This window comes from Pistacia vera, unplaced genomic scaffold (genome assembly GCF_008641045.1).
Source record: "Pistacia vera cultivar Batoury unplaced genomic scaffold, PisVer_v2 Contig445, whole genome shotgun sequence".
NCBI classification, from domain to species: Eukaryota; Viridiplantae; Streptophyta; class Magnoliopsida; order Sapindales; family Anacardiaceae; genus Pistacia; species Pistacia vera.
Genome location: NW_022196274.1, coordinates 594,032 through 613,659, shown reverse-complemented (window position 1 = coordinate 613,659; position 19,628 = coordinate 594,032). Strand labels below are relative to the sequence as shown.

Sequence of the window (19,628 nt, the reverse complement as noted above, 5' to 3'; positions counted from 1 at the left end):
CAAACTCACCCTTAAGTTTATTCTTTAGCCCATCTATCCTAATTTAGATTTGCTAATCAAGAGCATGTCATCCCACATATAAGAGTAAATACAAAGGCATATCATTATCCAAAGCAAATAAAAGCAACTATCATATTTGCTCCTATAAACCCAATCTAAAATAAATGCATCAAACCTCTTGTACCACTGCCTAGGGGACTGTTTCAGTCCATACATGACTTATGAAGCAACACACATAATTTGGAAGTCTTTTTCAACAAATCCAGCAGGTTGTCTCATATATATTTTCTCTTCTAGGTTTCCATGTAGAAAAGCAGTCTTAACATCTAGTTGCTCTAGTTATAGGTCATAATGAGCAACTCAGCCAACATAATCCTAATGTTTATACTTAACTACTGGTGAGAAAATTTCATTAAAATCAATGCCTTCCCTTTGTGTGTAACCTTGCTACAAGTTAGCCTTATACTAAAGGGTCAGAAGAGTTTATACCTTCTTTTACCTTGATAACCATCGACATTCAACTGGTTTCTGATCCTTTAGTTGGGACTAAGGACTAGGTTCTGTTGCCTTCAGGGCTGCATTTCTTCTTCCATTGCAGCCTGCCATTTGTCCTTGTCCTTGATCTGATTGCTTCCTCATAGCTATCAGTTCTGATCTAGTACTTCAGCTCCAGCCCACCAGTGCAGTGAAGATCAAATCACATAAGAGTATCTTGCTGGAGGTCTGATCTCTCTACGGGTCTTGTCTCTGGTTAGCTGATACTGTGCCAGGGACTCTTCTTGGGTTGGTTCTAAGATCTCAACTGGTTCACCCTCCTGGTCATGATCCAGGGCTACCATTTTAGTTTCTTTTATCTGATTTTTCTTCATCAGGTTGAATACTTGAGGGCTCCACCTCATTTGTGTCCCTGCTTTGGTTCTTGACTCATAGGATCAATGCTAGAGGTACCTGCATCATTTTAGTAGTTTTGCAAGGAAAAATATCTTCATTAAAATAACATCCCTACTGATTATTACTTTAACCCCTTGGTCATGATGTTCTTTCCCATATCTAAACCCCTTAGTGCCTTCTTGATAACCGAGGAAAACACACTTTAGTGACCTAGGTTCAAGCTTCCCTTCTTGTGTGTGCATAGGCTGCACACCCAAAGACTCTAGGTGTGTCTAGGTTTGGCTTTTCTTTGGACCATCTCTCCTCGACAGGTGAAACCTAGGCACTAAAAGTGCTTCTGTTGACTAAATATGCAGCAGTATTGGGGCTTCTCCCCAAAAGGTCTTGGGTATCCTGATGTGAATAGTAAGCATCTCACATTTTCTAACAACGTCCTATTCATTCTCTCCTCTACTCTATTTTTGCTGAGGAGTTCCCCTGACTGTTCAACCTCTAAATTGTAAAATTCTAACCCATTATCTGTCCTAAGCTTGAACCTTTCTGTCCACTTTGATTTTCTACAAGTGTTTGCCAATTCTTGAACCTATCTAAAGCCTCATTTTTAGATCTAAGCAGAAAACCCAAACTTTCCTACTGAGTCATCCACTATAGGAAATAGCTGCTGCCCCCATGAGTTTTTATCTTTCTGGCCCCCAAAGATCAGCATGTAAGTATTCTAAACATTTAGTGGCCTGGTGTGTCCCCTTGTGAAAACTTAGCCTATGTTGCTTCCCCATTATACATGTTTCACAAAACTTCAGATCACTAATGACATCCCTGCCAAAAAACCCCTTGTTTACTTAGAGTATCTAGGCCTTTTTGGCTCATATCCCTAACCTCAAATGCCATTTTTCAGTGTCTGTCAGATTTGTAGTAAGCAAACAATCGGAACGTAACCTCCACTCAAGTGTACAACCCATTCCCTTTACCCCCTACTAAGTACTATGCTGTTACCCTTATAGACATTTAGCAAGAACCGTTTTCTGCCTTATACACACCCCGATTCATCCAAGGTTCCTAAAGAAATCAAGTTTCTCTTAAGATCTGGAATGTATCTAACCTTAGTAAGTTTGACTATTTTCCATTATCATCCTAAAGATATCTACCAACTCCTTGAACCTTACAGCATTGTTATTTCCCATAAACACCGTCTCACAGTCATTTGGTTCAAATCTTGGAACCAATTTTTTTGGGCTCATGTGGAAAGAGCAACCAGAATCTAACCCCATTCTCCTATGGTCAGCCTTAGAAACTGTTAGGACCTCTGATTCTTCATGCTATGTTTAGTGCTGGCTAAATTGCTCTCAGTGTTGGACTGTTTCTGTTTCCTAATCCACTCAAAAAAGTTTTTCTTTAGGTGACCAGTCTTATTGCAATAGAAACATTTCTTTTCGGGTTTCCACATTTGGTTTTTATGTGTTTTTACCCTTCTTTTTGTTCCTAGAGCTACTGCCGTGATGAGGATTACTACCCACCTGACTAATTTCACCCTTACCTTTAACAAACGGCTATTACACTCCTTTTCTGACCCTAAGTTCTAACTCCCTAGCTTTTAACCCAGCAACAATTAAATCTACACTAGGTACAGTGCCAGTGTATTGCAAGCATTCTTTACTACCTGATATTCATCATTCAAAGAATTTAAAATAATCATGGCAAGGCTGGAGTCACTGAGTTCTAGATCAGTAGCCTTGAGAACCAAGGTCATTTTCAAGAACTCATCCAGGTTCTCCTCATATATCCTATTACTATCCATTTTATACGAAATAGAGCACCTTTTAAGTATGCTAGATTAGGAGCTGATTGTAAAGCATAGAGAGTTTCAAGCTTACCCCAGAGGCCGATTGGGGTTTCAAACCCATCGACCTTGCGTAGCACACTGTCGGCAAGGTTCATGAGATTAAATTGTAGGCCTCTTCATTCCACTTCGGCCTTCTTCTTCAGCTTCTCCTCCGGCCACTTGTGGAATCCGTCTCCAACGCCATTGACACTTTGTGTGGGACAACAAAGCTTTCATCTTCTTCTTCCAACTGCCAAAATCGATTTTTCATCATACTGGGCGATCTCCACCCTAGTTGTACTCATGACTGAATGTGTTTTTGTTTTGTGTTTTGGTGATTACAAACAGACCCCAAGAAAAAAACCAAGATTAGCCTTTCCTTCTCAAATTGATATCCCGAATTTACAGAATTTCTAATCCTAGATCTCCCAAGCCTTTAATCAAGAAATCCCCATTTATGACCAAACCCTCGATTTTGAAAAAATCAAGAAACCCTAGGATTGCACACACTAACCGTGCTCTATACCACTGTTATGTAAATTCTCAACCAATTTACTGCTAATCACACCCACAAACCCACAAATACACACACAAAAGAAACAGGATCAAACCAATCACAAGAACACCCAATTTACCGTGGTTCACCTTTCACAATGGAAAGATTACAATCCACTTTGAGCTCCAAGAATTTTTGGAGGCTCACTGCACTAGGAATCAACTATTATTACAGATACAAAACACTCTCCAAGATTCACCCAACTATCAATCTTAACCCACTCACTCAAATCTGAAAACTATAAAGAATACCTGATCCAGCTTCTCTAAACCTGAAGAAAACACACTATCTTCACCCTAGATTATACAGATTCTCACCCAAAATTGACAACAAACTAACAAAGCTGAAGCAAAACTGATATGTCGTGAACAACAGAGGACAACATAAATTTTTTTCAGTTTTTGCGCACAAGACTAACCTTTATATAGTTTGACTTCAAGGCAATCCTGGCCGTTGGATCTTCTTTATTTCAGCGGCTGAGATCTTTTTGTCCATTTGTAGTGAAACGGCAGTGTTTTGATAAGTGAATTCTGCAGAACTATAAAAACGGAGGTTTGCGCTTCAGATATTAACAATAATATATAATATATAGAGGAGAGAGAGAGAGAGAGAGAGAATGCTAGTCTTACAAAACAATACAGAAGCATACAAAGACAATCTCCATCCTATCTTTATATTTCTCTCTCTCTCTCTTTCCTCTTTTTCTGTTTTTTTCTTATTTTTTTCTTCGCTTTGTAAGCTTCTTTGTATAAGTATTTGTGTATATATATATATACATACATATATATCAAGTAGTAGAGTTGGGTTAGTTCAGTGGAGGTCGTGAGTGAGTGAGTGACCCTCATTTTAATTGAAATTCAAGTTGATAATCTTGACGTCTTTTTCTTGTGGGTTTTGTGTTTGGGCGTAGGTCTAATTGTGACACATAAAGCATGAATGAATGGCATTTGGCATCATCACATTTTATTACTCTCTTCACGGATGATGACTGCATGTGATGATTCCATTTCATAATTGTTCAAAGTTAAGGGTTACACATTGTTCAAATATTCTCAATAGTATTGAATCTCCAGCTATGACTATGAGTTGTAATGTTATGGTCTTTTTGTCTCGTACTTGAACATGTTTGGTTCATTATTGCTGCCCATATTCCCAATCCTATTCTCCAAATAATCTTTGCCAAATTATTCCAGAAATATTACCCAACTTTTTTTAATTACTTTTAGACCCCATAAGGTTATTAATTTCATTAAATACCCCCCTGAAAAAAAGTTAAAAAAATAATAAAAACACCCCCGTGACCCATACTTGCCAGATTCCGGCAACCACCATCGGTGGTAGCCAGAATCTGCCACAACGGTGAATTACCGACCGGAGATGGCCGGTAATTCACCGATCTGGCATTTTCTAGCCAGATCTACAGTGGATCTGGCCGGAAGCGACGGCCAAAGAAATGGCCGTCGTTGAGGGTCAACGACGACCAAATCTGATAGGGTTTGGGATATAATCTGTTTATATGAGGAACAGAGACCTCCAAGAACAAGAGATAGAAAGACTAATTGACAAATTTCTTTATTGATTCTCACAATCTATATTTAGGCTATTATATAGCCTTACACTTAACTCTATTGACTCTCAAAAGGACTCTAATTATAAAAGAGATAATAAGATAATCCTAATTCTATCCTTATAAGATAATAATATAATTATAAAAGATAATTATAAAAGACTTAACATAATCATAAAAGATAATAATAAAAGACTTAACACACTTATCCTAATTCTAATTAACACACTTATCCTAATCCTAACAAAATCTTGGACATCGTTGACTGAAAACGACGGCCATATCTTTGGCTGTCGCTGACGATCAAAGATGGCCGTCGTTTTGGCCTTTTTCGGCCGTCGACTGCCATAACAGGCCGAAGATCTGGCCTTTTTCGGCCAGATCCGTGATGGATCTGGCCGGAAAAGGCCATAACGACGCGTTACGACACAGATCTGACCGGTCTGTGTTGTAACGCGATTTTCTGGCCAGATTTCGATGGTGCAGGTGGTAGGAGTATTTTTGTCATTTTACATGTTGGGGGTGTTTAATTAAATTAGTAAACCTAGGGGTTTTTTTATAAATTTTTAAATTTTACCTCGTAATACTCCCCTATTCAACTACCCAATATTATTCTCAAAATCCTATCCAAAATAATGAACCAAACGCACTCAATATTATTGATTGTATTTTCTGAATTTAATAACTTTAAATTATATGTCTAATTACCAAACTAGAAGCATATGTGTTGATGAAGAATAAACTAACATTATCTGCTCAGCAAGTGTGCAAATTTTAAAATTTTTTGGTTACGCGGATGCCAATCATTTTGACTTTACGAATCCGAGAGTTTTAGAATAATAAGTTTATGAATTTTATTTATTTCTACCAAAAATATGATATTCTTAAAAAACATTGATATAGCAGCTTTCTTGCTTTTCCAATCTTTTTTTTTTTTTTTTTTTTTGGTGTTATTAAGCAAATTCACATATATCAATTAATCCAGCATTACTTTACTTTTGATTTCTCATTCTTTTCAAATGGGTCGATGTTACATGTAAGGGTTTATTTTTCTCTTGATTCTGATAATTCTGTTAATAAATTCAAATATTAATATTCCATCAATTTAAATATCAAATATGGCCTTTCTACCAAATACGCCAATATCCTTCCAACAATTGGGATCACGTTGAAATGGTGATAGACACAGTGCCTTATTATTTCTTAGCCAAAAAGTTACAGCCATCAGTTTCCATTAATTGGATCACGTGTTCAAGCATTCAACTTGGTTATTACCACTTCATTTTTAGTCTCTTTCATATTCATATTGGGAGCATAGATTTGTTTTGTTATTTTGTTAGATGTCTTACAAAAAATTTATGAGATACATGATATCACACCAATAACTACTAACATTAATAAAATAATTTCTCAAAAATAATAACACTAATAATAAAGAAAATGCTAATTTCCCTCTCATAATTTCCTTAACTTTAACTTTTTTTAATATATGCAAACTCAACAAATATCAAAATTGAAATTGATAGTTTTAATAGCTGAAATTCTAAGTATATATAGTTAGATGGTAATTTTATCATGTGTTAGTCATTGACCATGCATGTTGCCAAAAACAAGTAAATCAAACTTCTTAGAAAAAGGCATTAATAAATAAACATTTAAAAGTTAAAGTATATGCTGTAAGATGTATATGGTCAATAAAATAAATATTCTCTTTTATGTAATTTAACAAAAACAAACTTATTTAGATTCATGAATAAAGACCATTAGTCAAAATATCATTTTATTTGATGCAATTTTTTATTTTTTTTTTAATCTTATGACCATTATTAGTCAAAATTCTTACATTTCAATTATATATGCAAATAAAAAAAATAATAAATAAAGACAATGGCTTCAAGATAATTTGACATTTTACTTCAGAAAAAATAAATAAATAAAAAACATAACTCTTCGGAAAAAGATCCAAACGCCCATTTATTTATTGATTAAGATAAATCTATTACATGGGACAATTCTTTTCAAATTGGTCTATGTTACATGTAAGGGTTTATTTTTCTCATAATTATTGATTATCATAAATCTGTCATGTTGAATGTCAGAAATTCATCGATTCATCATTTATGATCCTAATAAATTCAACAATAATGTTACGTCTACGATTAAAGTTGGCAATTTCAACTTAGTTGATACGTTGAGATTATGAAAAAAGTTTGTGAGATTTGATTATAGATGTAACATTATTCTAAATTCAAATATTAAAAATTCCAACAATTTAAAGTTTGAATATAGTCATTCTACCGAATACGCAGATATCCTTCCAATAATTGGGATCACATTGAAATGGTGATAGACATAGTGCCTTATTATTTCTTAGCCAAAAAGTTACAGCCATCAGTTTCCATTAATTGGATCACATGTTCAAGCATTCAACTTGGTTATTACTACTTCATTTTTAGTCTCTTTCATATTCATATTGGGAACATCATCGTGTTTTGTGAAATGTGAAGATACAACAGCGTGATTTGTGAAATGTGAATGACCCTAATCCCACCACGCAACATCAACTAACAGCTTAACCAGTAAGCCCCGGAACGGCTAATTGTACTTTTTGGCATCTAGCCTTTTCTTAGCGCAATCTACACTTTTATTTATCCTTCCTGGAAATTAATTAAAGCTCATCTCTCTAAAATCCAATAAAGAATACGACATTGGGATAAAGAATACAATCTTAGGATAAATACTGAAATTTGTGTAACACATAATTTTCTTAGAACAGATTCATCTTCCTCACTTGGGTACATAAGAATTTAAATAACGTTTGTTTATCAAAATATAACGATAGATGAATAGCAAGAGAAACACCAGTTTTCTATTCTAACCAATTGAATTAAACCTTAACTTTAATAAAAGATAAATTGAAATTTTGGTGTGTTTGAAATAAGAGAAAAGACACTTTCTTATACTATTCAAAGTGGGACAAAACATTAAATGTCACCATTATTTTCAATCTTTTCATTTTCCAACTTTAAAACCTCCTTCATTAATCTATTAACATTTCATCTTTCAACTCCTTAATTTACATTACCATTTTCATTCCATTTATTTTATTGCATTCATTAAAATATTCCAACAATATATATGTTATGTAAATTCTCAACCAATTTACTGCTAATCACATGCACAAACCCACAAATAACACACACAAAAGAAACAAGATCAAACCAATCACAAGAACACCTAATTTACCGTGGTTCACCTTTCACAATGGAAAGATTACATCCACGTTGAGCTCCAAGAATTTTTGGAGGCTCACTGCACTAGGAATCAACTGTTATTACAGATTACAAAACACTCTCCAAGATTCACCCAACTATCAATCTTTAACCCACTCACTCAAATCTGAAAACTATAGAGAATACCTGATCCAGCTTCTCTAAACCTGAAGAAAACACACTATCTTCACCCTAAGATTATACAGATTCTCAACCCAAAAGATTGACAACAAACTAACAAAGCTGCGAGCAAAAACTGATCTGTCGTGAACACAAAGAGGAGCAGAAATTTTTTTTCAGTTTTTGCGCACAAGACTCTACCTTTATATAGTTTGACTTCAAGAGCTAATCCTGGCCGTTGGATCTTCTTTATTTCAGCGGCTGAGATCTTTTTCCCATTTGTAGTGAAACGACAGTGTTTTGATAAGTGAATTCTACAGAAACTGTAAAAAACGGAGGCTTTGCGCTTCAAATATTAACAAACTCCACCTTGAAGCTCAAAGCTTTTACAACTCAGATTTCCTAAGTGCAGCTAACCATCCTCAACTCTCTTCATAGCTTGGTTGCTGCTCGTCACTTGACAAACAGTAGGTTCAAGCAGTGCTTGAACTTGGTAGCAGTGACAATCTTGGTACCCATATCAGCAGGATTATCTTCAGTTGGGACTTTCTTCAAGATGATCAATCCTTGGGCAACTAGATCTCTGACGAAATGAAATCTGACATCCACATGTTTGGTCCTGTCATGGTAGACAGGATTCTTGCTCAGGTGAATGGCGCTTTGGCTGTCTGAATAAATTGTAGCTACTCCATCAGTCAAATTCACTTCAGTTAGTATTCCTTGGAGCCACAGTGCTTCCTTGAATATATCAGCAACATCCACATACTCTGCCTCAGTTGAGGAGAGTGCCACAATAGGCTGGAGCTGGGATTTCTAGCTCACACAGTTTCCTCCCAATGTGAAGACATAAGCAGTGGTTGATTTTCTTGTGTCTTTATCCCCTGCAAAATCAGAATTTACAAAACCCACAAGATCAAGTGAATTATATCTTTTACAATATTCCAAATCANTTTTTTTTTTTTTTTTTTTTTTAATGACCGAGGGGTGTTTGGATAAGTTTACATACACTTTAATTTATCTCTCAACACTCTAAAACTATCGACCAAGTAATAACTCTAATGGACGTCCCTATTAACAACCGTGGAAACTTGAACTCAAGAGATATGTTAAATCTTTATTTTGCTCTTTTACCATCAAGAAGATTCGAATTTGGGAGACCATATTAGATCATCCTTTGCTCTTTTACCATCATGCTATCAAGTGATGATTATAGTGATGTGATATTGCCAAAGAAAAATGTTATACCCACAACATCTTTTTACAAACGTCTTCTCACAACCTTAACGTGATAGCTTATAATTGGTCAACTCGCAATGAGTTTCATCTGATTATGAGCTGCTACGTCAGAGTTGTGAGAAGAAATTATTGGTGTAGCATTACTCTCGTCAAATCATTCACCATTACACATGGAGGCATGGAATGCTTTGACGTGTACACATATACCCAACGCACAGGCTGCGTCAGAAAAGATTTTTACATGATAATAGATAAATTAAATCCCCAAAAAGTCTTTGTTCAATAAAAAAAAAAAATAACTCCAATTCGAAATGAAGGATTATACACAAGAAGGTGGGGAATGTCGGCCATAAGAAGCTCCGTTGACATTAGAGCACTCTGAAATTGTAACATCATCGACGCCATTGTAGGATAAATTGATATCAGTCAGAGCTACATTCTTGCATGGAGAACTCTTGCTGCATTCAAATTTTACAGCAACTTTTGTGCTCGAAACTCCCCATATGTTTTTGTATGTTATGTCTTTTATTTGGACATGCGAGGGGACCTGTGTAAACCAAACAAGTCACAAATAATTCAACTTCATCTTTAACTGACTTGCAACTATGGTGTAACTAAAGGGAAGATAGTTAGTAGCATTAAAGTAGTATCAATTTGATGCAACAATGGACTGTTTTAGGGTACATTTTGTACGGTTTATGTGAATAAAGCTTATGGAAGTAGAGTTTATTAGAGTAAAGCTTTTACGAAAAATGTATTAATTGTTTGGTTTGAAAAATGTATAGTAGTTTTAGTCTTAAATTACCCAAAAAAAGCTTTAATATACGACAAATATAAAATCAAAGTCATAAAATAGTATAACTCTTTCTACGTATGATAGTGATATTATATAAAGTTTTTGTATCTTATGATTGAATGAATGAACTTGTAGTTTATTATTTATAACAAGAACAAGATAGTTTATCATAAATACCTGTAGACAATTAGATTCTGGGCAATACTGTTGATCAATGATGATAGGATTCTCGACATTATTCATGGAAATGTTTTCAAAGGTAAAACCTGCAGCAATACTGGCAAAAGAAGAAACCCATGTTTTGATCCTTACACCATTTCTCGTGCGACTAAATGTGCAGTTCTTCACAGTCAGTCCATAAACATTCTCCTCATTCGGATACTTTCCGAGACTCCCGACGCTGATTCCATGGCCAGGGCCGCAAAACACATCACAAATGTCGATGTAGGAGCTTCCAGAGAGAATGGAAACACAGTCGTCACCCGTGCCAGTCTGAGTACAAGAAATTTTGATTCTGTTTGAGCTTCCGATTTTGATTCCATCGGTGTTGGGCTGTCGCCGGGGGCTGATATTAGGACGTTGCTTATGTTGATGTTGCTACATCCGAACATCAGGAAATGGTTGGTTTTGCTATCGAGTGATGTTATGTCATTCACCTTTGAATTGGTGATGAACTCGAATCTTATTGACTGAAACAAGAAACCATAATATACCACAATTAAGTTTTAATTTGATAACTTATATTACTGCAAATATATTTAACTTAATTCAATGAGAAAATTAAATGTAAAATGGAAGCCATTCCTTTTCTAACATATTTAAAGAATTTCAAGTTATAATTTGGGGATCTTACATACAAAGTTTGAAAGTTCTTATTTAAAGTAATAAACACTTTCGAAATTTTCTTAGGTTGTTTAGTTACGTTTTAAAATAGGTTATATAATTTATACAAGAGAAGGTTCTCCTACAAACTGTTTTGAGTTTATTTAAAGCATTGAAACTTAAATTATATATTAAAACCCTCTTTTTAATTTTCTAACCAAACAACTAAATTCAATGAGAAAATTTAATGAAGCCTGAACTTACAACTGGAAATTCCCCGCAGTTGGAGCTGCCCTCGCGGCATGAATTTCTCGTCCAAGCAGAGGATCCTTGGCCGTCTAATATGCCGCCTCCGGTAACCACTAACCGATTAACATGTCTAAAAGTTATCCATCGATCACTTTCCATAAATCTCAGATTATTAGGAGACTTCAACGTCCCTTTAATTAAAAACTGGATTGCGTTCTTGCATGGACCAGTAAATGTCACTGAGTTTAAGTAAAATGTTCCAATTGGTACATAAACCCTAGCCTTCCCCTCTTGCCATTTACATGCATCGTCCCATGCTTCCCGAAATGCCTATAAAAAAAATACAAATAAGTTCAAAGAGTGTCATTACACAAATGTCGGTGTCAAAATAAACCACCACTCCCGACGCAATATGATGTCGAAAAAGGTGTTTTTTCTTTTCCGGCGCAAAGAGTAATCGAGATATACTTTTCAGCTTTCAGCAATGCAATATAAAAGATCGTTACTTTAAAGTAGACAGGAGATGAATTAATTACCTTTGTGTTGTCTGTTCGGCCATCAGCAACTACACCATATTTTCTTACGTCAAAAATCTTAATGCGGCGCTCCTCTTGAGCATTTGTGGCTAGTGCAAACAAGAAAATGAGAAAGAAAACACTAGAGAAACCCCGTGTCAAACCCATATCTTTTTATTTATCTTCTTCTCTTGCTATTGATTATTATAAGTTTTCGTCTTTCTCGATCTTCTTAATTTATACGTATATAAGTGATTATAGAGATGCAAAGAAAAATATAGAATAACTGGTTTCCATATAAGGCTTGATAAATTTTGGTATGTTTTTTTCGTTTCTTGCTGTTTCCTTTCAAAAATGTCAAAACTCAAAGAGTTGAAAAATGGAGGAATTTACTACTGTATATATGGTAATGTAATCACAATCACAATCAAAATGTAAAATTATATTTTGGGTATCGCGCTATTTTCTACACCACGTTGTTAAATTTCAAAATATATTTTTGTATTTACCTCAATCATATAAAAATTTGGGTATGTATTTAACTTCATCCATCCTCTTATCTACCATTTTCTTTGGGGAAAAAAAAAGTTGCCTACATCAATTGCATTGCATGTGTCTTCAAGGAATTGCGACTTTGTTATATCAACATTTATGATATCTATTGTGATTGATCGAATACATATACTTCGAAGTATTAGGTTGAGAAGTTGTCTTCCCTATGTTTATCATTTTATCAGCCATTTGATAGGATTGCATTACAAAACATATAGATTGGGTTAAATGATTTATAGCAGCTTTTACAATTTAGTGCAATCTGCTAGTCTTCATGATATCTATATGTTTGTCAAATAACTTTTCCGAATTTGAGCAGTGGTGATCAATATGTTATTATTTCTCGGCTTCATTACTTCATAAGCTACCGAACTATAACTTTTTTCTTATTGAAAGCATCAAACTATTTTTTTTTTCTTATTGAAGATACCAAACTATCAATTATTTTTATTGAAGGTACTAAACTTGTACACCGTCAAACACTTTAGAGGCCAATCTCCAACACCATAACGTGAACTTTTTTAGGACTGATATGTATATTTTCATATTTTAAATTCTTCAAATTTACCCTTTCCTTCAATTTAAATTCCACAAAAAGCATAAAATGCACCCAAAATAACTAAAACCACCTGGAACGAAAATATTAAAATAACAAAAAACACAAAATGCACCCAATAATTTCATAAAGATGCGTCAAAAGAGGATCCCGAACTCTGTTAGGCTATGAAAGGTAAAAATCGTCTTTTTAGTTTTCTGTCTAATTTTTTATTATTATTTATCTTCTTTTCTTTTTTCTTCCCCTCACCTCCCTTTGTTTCTTCTTTCTCATTTTCTTCCCCACTCTACTTCTACATTTATTCCCTTTCTGTAATCCTCTTTTCATTTTCATTTTTTGTACCGGTGAATCTAATCAAAACTCTAACACAAACGAAATCAGAACCTAATCAATGTACAAATCAAACCCTACATCTAACATGTACACAATCACAAATCAAGCAAAAATCAAACTGGATACAAAAAAATACCCAAAAACAAACCCAAATCTTGTACCATGAAGAAATCCAAATCTTAAACCATGAGTAGTGGAAGAAGAAGAAGTGGTGGAGATGGAAAGAAATAGGGAAAACAAAAACGGAAAAAAAAAAGAGGCTGAACAAAAGAAGAAGAAGAGATAGTGGAAAGAAATAAAGAAAAAAAAAAAGAGATAAAGGGTTTTAATTAGGATAAGCTTTCATTCTAGATGGTTTTTGTGGTTTTTAACTTTTTATTGAAATAATAAAAAAAAAAGGGTTAATTTGAGACTTTTTAGATTATAAATGTCTAAATCAACCTTAATTACCATGTCAAAATGTTCAGTCAGCACACCAACATTGCCATGTCATCGATTTTTTTACGGCAAAAATGTCATGTCATCAATATTTAATACAGTATGTTATGCCTCAAAAGTCAAGCCTATGTCAGCACAATTAATGTCTCTCTGTACCAGCTGCTAAGCCCATATCTCCAAAGATATTCTCACCAACTTTATCTCATTTCAAAGAGATGAATGGACGAGAGCCTTCCATGTGTCAAGGCAGCTTGCAAAACACTCATTGCATTAAGTGCAAATGTGAATAAATGGGCATTTCTCTTCCCGAAGAAGAGGGGAGGCTGGGGCGAATTTCATCTTCATTTATTTCTCTGTAAAAACACTGTATTTCTTCATCTTTGTATGCTTTAGGGGCAAAATCATAGAAATAGTCAGAGATTAATAAATAACAGTGGAGTAGGAGTCGTTGTTGCATCCGAACCACTATAAAAACCCCTCTTGCCAATCTTCATTTATATTTTCTATAAAACATAAATCTCAGCTCCTATCAAATCTCATGGATCCATCACGTGTGATTCCTAAGTCGCTTAGCGCTTCTCACGTGCGAGTCGTTGGCGTCCAAAATCAAGGTCACACGTTTGGTGGCCTATGCAAGTTGAGGCTGTTTTGCTCATTCAGGTCGTTTTGACCTTTCAAGTTAAGGTCGTTTTGCTCATTCAGGTCGTTTTGACCTCTCAGGTTGAGGAGATGTCGTTTTGACCTCTAAAATGAGGTCGTTTTGCTTTTGAGCTCGTTTTGACCTTCAAGTTGAGGTCCTTTTGCTCATTGAGCTCGTTTTGACCTCTCAAGTTGAGGTCGTTTTGCTCATTCAGGTGTTTTGATCTCTAAAATTGAGGTCGTTTGCTTTTTGAGCTCGTTTTGACCTCTCAAGTCGGGTCGTTTTGTTCTCAAGTTGAGCTCGTTTTGACCTCTAAAATTGAGGTTGTTTTGCTTTTTGAGCTCGTTTTGACCTCCAGATCGAGCTCGTTTTGCTTCAAGTTGAGCTCGTTTTGCTCAGATTGAGCTCGTTATGACCTTTCAGGTGTTCTCCTACCAGATTCAGGTCGAGCTCCTACTAGATTTTTGCTTGTTTTCCTAACAGATTTTGGTGTTTTCCTACCAGATTTCTGGTCGTTTTCCTAACAGATTTCTGGTCGTTTTTCCTAACAGATTTCTGGTCGCTCCTAATTAATTTCTGGTCACTCTAACAGATTTCTGGTTGTTTTCCTAACAGATTTCTGATCGTCTTCCTAACAGATTTCAGTTCGAGCTCTTCAGTTGAGACTGCACAATTCAGATCAAAGACTTAGTTTCTGAAGCGCGATTACGCACTTCAAAAACTGGGGGGCTTCTGTTATGCCTCAAAAGTCAAGCCTATGTCAGCACAATTAATGTCTCTCTGTACCAGCTGCCAAGCCTATATTCCAAAGATATTCTCACCAACTTTATCTCATTTCAAAGGATGAATGGACGAGAGAGCTTCCATGTGTAAGGCAGCTTGCAAACACTCATTGCATTGAGTGCAAATGTGAATAAATGGGCATTTTCCTTCCGAAGAGAGGGGAGGTGGGCTGAGATTTATCTTCATTTCTTTCTCTGTAAACATTGTATTTCTTATTTTTGTATGCCTTACGGGCAAAATCTAGAAAATAGTCAGAGATCAATAAATAACAGTGGATGTAGGAGTGCTTGTTGCATCCGAACCACTATAAAAACCCCTCTTGCCAATCTTTCATTTATTTTTCTACAAAATATAAATCTCAGCTCCATATTCAAATCTCATGGATCCATCACGTGTGATTCCTAAGTCGCTTAGCGCTTCTCACGTGGAGTCGTTGGCGTCCAAAATCAAGCGTCAACACAGAGAAAAAAATATGAAAGTTTGATACTTAATAGGAAAAACTTAAAGTTCGGTATCTTCAATAAAAAAAAAAGTGATAATTCTGTACCTTCTGATGTAATTAAGTCTTATTTCTCTTTAATTATCTATACTACTGAAGAAAGAAAATTAGGGTTTTATATAATATGCGCATATAATAATGGTGCTTTTGGTTTTGAGTGGTGATGTATATGTAAAAACTAAGTATACAAACTCTTGATAAGCACAGTATTTTTATTGTACATAATTCATTATAATTAATTAATATTTATTGAGTTAACTTTTATATAAAGTCCCGTTTACTTTGTGTTGTCTCAATTGTATGGAAGAGTTTATACATCTTATTATTCTTTAGAGTTTGCTTGGTTTTTTGATGATTCGAATAAAAATTGGAAAGAGAAAAAAATTAATAAAGGTCAACTTACAACTCCGACGTGGCAGTTCGCAATTGGTTAGTTGTAATTAATATGCAAGACTAATGCGAGCTATCACGTCAGAATGTTAGAAAAATATTATGAGATTGTTTGTAAATGTAATCGCTCCCCTAAAAAAAAAAAAAAAAAAAATTATGTAACTTGTGTTGCAAGACATGTCATTTAAGCATACCTACAAATTTTGATTCAAATAAGAGAAACTTATGTCATTAGTCACGTGACTCACGTGTATTACTATTGCTTGACAATTTTAAAGTGCCAAATAATAAGCAATATCTGAGACTACATAATCAAAATAGGGAATTAAGAAACTTCCATTTTTTTATTGTGCCCACATATTTGATATATCCTTTTTTTTTTTTTTTTTTTTTAAGTGAATAACAGAAATTTGATCATTTCAATTTTCTATCAATTCTACGAACTAAAATAATATATTCATGGACCAATTAAATCAAATACACATAGACTATAATTAATTTGATTTTAGTTGAAATAAAAATAATATAACTAAGGGTGGATTTTGATTAATATATTTGAGAGACCTTCCTTCCAATTTCGAAGATCACCGTCATCAATTGATAATGGTTTCTTTAAGAAATGGATGCAAGATTACAACTAGGACATAGGCAATAGTGACGACCTTTCTTAATCAAAATTCTAAACCATCGTTTTCTTTAAATGGACGTTAGACCATTTGTTGTGTGTCTTAATTATAAGTATTCCTTGGTGGTTACGCTTTGACCTTATCAGTTGATTATAATTTGACATTTTACATACATGCACCTATCAATCAAATATAAACTTTAACTTATTATATACCGCCAATTCCTAAAATCAATAAACGAGTAAAAGACTTTTTCCCACCAAGGTTTGGCCTAATGATACTTTCTTACTCAAAAAAAATTTAATATAATTTTATTACCCATAACTTAAATCCATTAATAAATTTTGCTGTGAAGAAAGGTAAGATGGTCAAAAGTTGATAGTCAATTAACCAACATTAAATAAGAGCAAGATTGTAAAAGAATGTTATAAATAAGGACAAATTGTATTTTTTTTGGTATCAATGAAAGGTAGTGGATTACATGATTTCCCAAAAAGAATTTTGTAAATATTATGTCATAGTATTGCAATTTGTTCAAAATTTATAACACAGCACATGTCACACTGCTAACAATATGAGATTCAATGTCCAAGACTTGGGTTCCCGTAGTTAGGTAGATGTTTTTGGGTGAAGAATGCTTGTGTGAAACGTCGGGTTGAAAACGTAATTTTGCCTAGTTGGACCGACTTGACACATAATTAGATATGAAAGAGTAAACGACTTTCCCACCCAAGGTTTGCCTTCATAAACTTTCACCCAAAGTTTCAAAAGACCATTTCTCACCTAAAAAGTTTCAAAATATCACTTTTCCCCCAAAATTAAATTTCTACTATCCAAGCCAATTTCGACAATTATGGTGGCAAAAATTCTCTCCATCACCACCATTTGAACCTTCGATCTCCTTTCTACAAAACCATTCCACTCAGTACTTAATTTTTCGCTAATATTAGTCATCACAAAGCTAGAGTTTTTGTTCATAAGATTTTTGGCTAATTCCGACGGGAATATTCAATCAGTCATCACCATTCGATCCACTGACATCCACTCTACAAAACCCTCTTACCTGACTCTCGAACTTGCGAACATGGGCTAAGAAAGTAAGATATTTTGGGGGATTAACGGAAATAAATGTTGGGTGAGAAAATGGTATTTTGAAAATTGGGTGGGAAAAAGTCGTTTACTCGAAGTGAAATTCATAATTGAAGTGAAATTCATAATTTGTGATCTTATCTTAAAGGCTATTGTTTATGCACAACAATTTTTGAATATTTTAATTTTAAAATATTTGTAATATAATTTAGATTTTTAAAATTATTTTCCAAATAAAATCAACTTATTAATATTTCTTAGCAGATAATTATGTTGAATCATTGGAATACAATGCAATGAGGTTCTAGATTAAAAATTTCCAGTGGATGCCAAATGACAAGTGTATACAAAGGCTGTTGCAGGGGAAGTTACACGCCTACTTTCAAACATCTTTGAAATTTTGATTTGTGTAATTAATAATTGGTTGGTATTTCTATAAACAACAGTAATATGTAAGTTTCTTTGCTTTTCTTTCTTCATTCCAATAAATAGATTATGACTAACCATCATGGGATGACATAATGGTAAAAGGATAAAAGAGTTTTTTAAGCTTTTGAGTTGGAATCTTCCAAACCTTAATAGGGATAATCATTAAAGAACTATCTAATCAACTTTCATGATCTGAAAATTATTGAGATGCGGTGTGTATATATATATAATATATATATATATAATATGCAAGTTAACAGGAAAAAAATTATCTATTTTACTGATTCTGGGTTTGAAAATGTTCCATTTGTGTCTAAACCATCATTACTTTAATTTCCTCTTCAATCATGCAGCTAATTGATTAAACAAAATTATTAATTAATTAATTTCAAGATCGAACAAGTGTCCTTTTGTACGTAAATCTTTGACTTAGTGGCAATTCACAAACCGCAGTCAAATCATGCAACTTCCAGTGAGATGCATAGAGGATTATAATTTCCTGAATGGCATGCTATGACCCAATCCAAAATTGGTATTCATTGCATTTATCCTTCTAGACCGCAACATTTTTCCACAACATTAACATAACGGTCAAACCTGTCTCAACTCTCCTTAACTTTTCTTAACTGTCAAATCCTCCGTACACTTTCCGTCCTTTTAATCTCTCTATAAATATTTGTGTTCTATAGTTGATTCTGAATTAGTTAAGCTTTTACATCGAGAAAATTAGTCGAGCAAGAACTGTTTGGAAGAAAACTGAGAAGCAAGTGCAGAGGATTTTTTGGATGTCAAGTGGTGGTGAGAGAAAGCCGGTGAAGATTGTGTTGATAAACACGCAGTATGTGGAGACGGATGAGACGAGTTTCAAGTCGGTGGTGCAGTCATTGACGGGGAAAGATTCTCGGGTTGAAGCGGAACCGACAGGGACGACGATGAGGAGGAAGAGGGAGGAGGAGATGGTGATGAAAGGTGGTGTAAAGAGGGTTGAAATGAGGAGAAATAATTCGATTTTGATGAGGGATTTGTCGTTTAAAGAGTTTGATAGATTGCTTGAGGAGATGCCGCCAGTGGATGAGCTATATGGGATGTGGGCGAATTGATACATTGATTCATGTACATCATGTATGGTTGATTTTTATACTGTATTTTTATTAGATTATATTCGTTTGTTCTCTCTCTCTCTCTCTCTATATATGCATATATTTGTAAATAATATTGAATAGTCTCTTCATTATATATTATATAGAACTATTTGGTAATCCCATGCAGTTGCTGTTTCTTCACGAGATTTTAGAATACTTTTGCTGATGGATATGAAAAGATTAGTGAATAAGTTTGGTATAACGTATAATTTGGTATTTCTTGATTCTAACTTGACGGCGATTGAGCTTTGTGTTTTGTAGGAGTGGGTTCTTTGCCGAACCTCTCCGTGAATAATATTTGTATAGAT

General features: G+C 34.4%; 1 protein-coding gene across 1 annotated transcript; it reads left to right on the top strand.

The window, feature by feature from the left end:
* The first annotated feature begins 18,759 nt into the window (after positions 1-18,759).
* Positions 18,760-19,371, top strand: LOC116144391 (VQ motif-containing protein 1-like). Its single transcript, XM_031429837.1, has one exon. The coding sequence runs from the start codon at positions 18,964-18,966 to the stop codon at positions 19,276-19,278; it is 315 nt and encodes a 104-aa protein (XP_031285697.1). The 5' UTR covers positions 18,760-18,963; the 3' UTR covers positions 19,279-19,371.
* Positions 19,372-19,628: the final 257 nt, after the last annotated feature.

Excerpts from the sequence above, each read along its gene's own strand:
- LOC116144391 (XM_031429837.1), top strand. The coding sequence starts at position 18,964 with ATGTCAAGTGGTGGTGAGAGAAAGCCGGTGAAGATTGTGTTGATAAAC.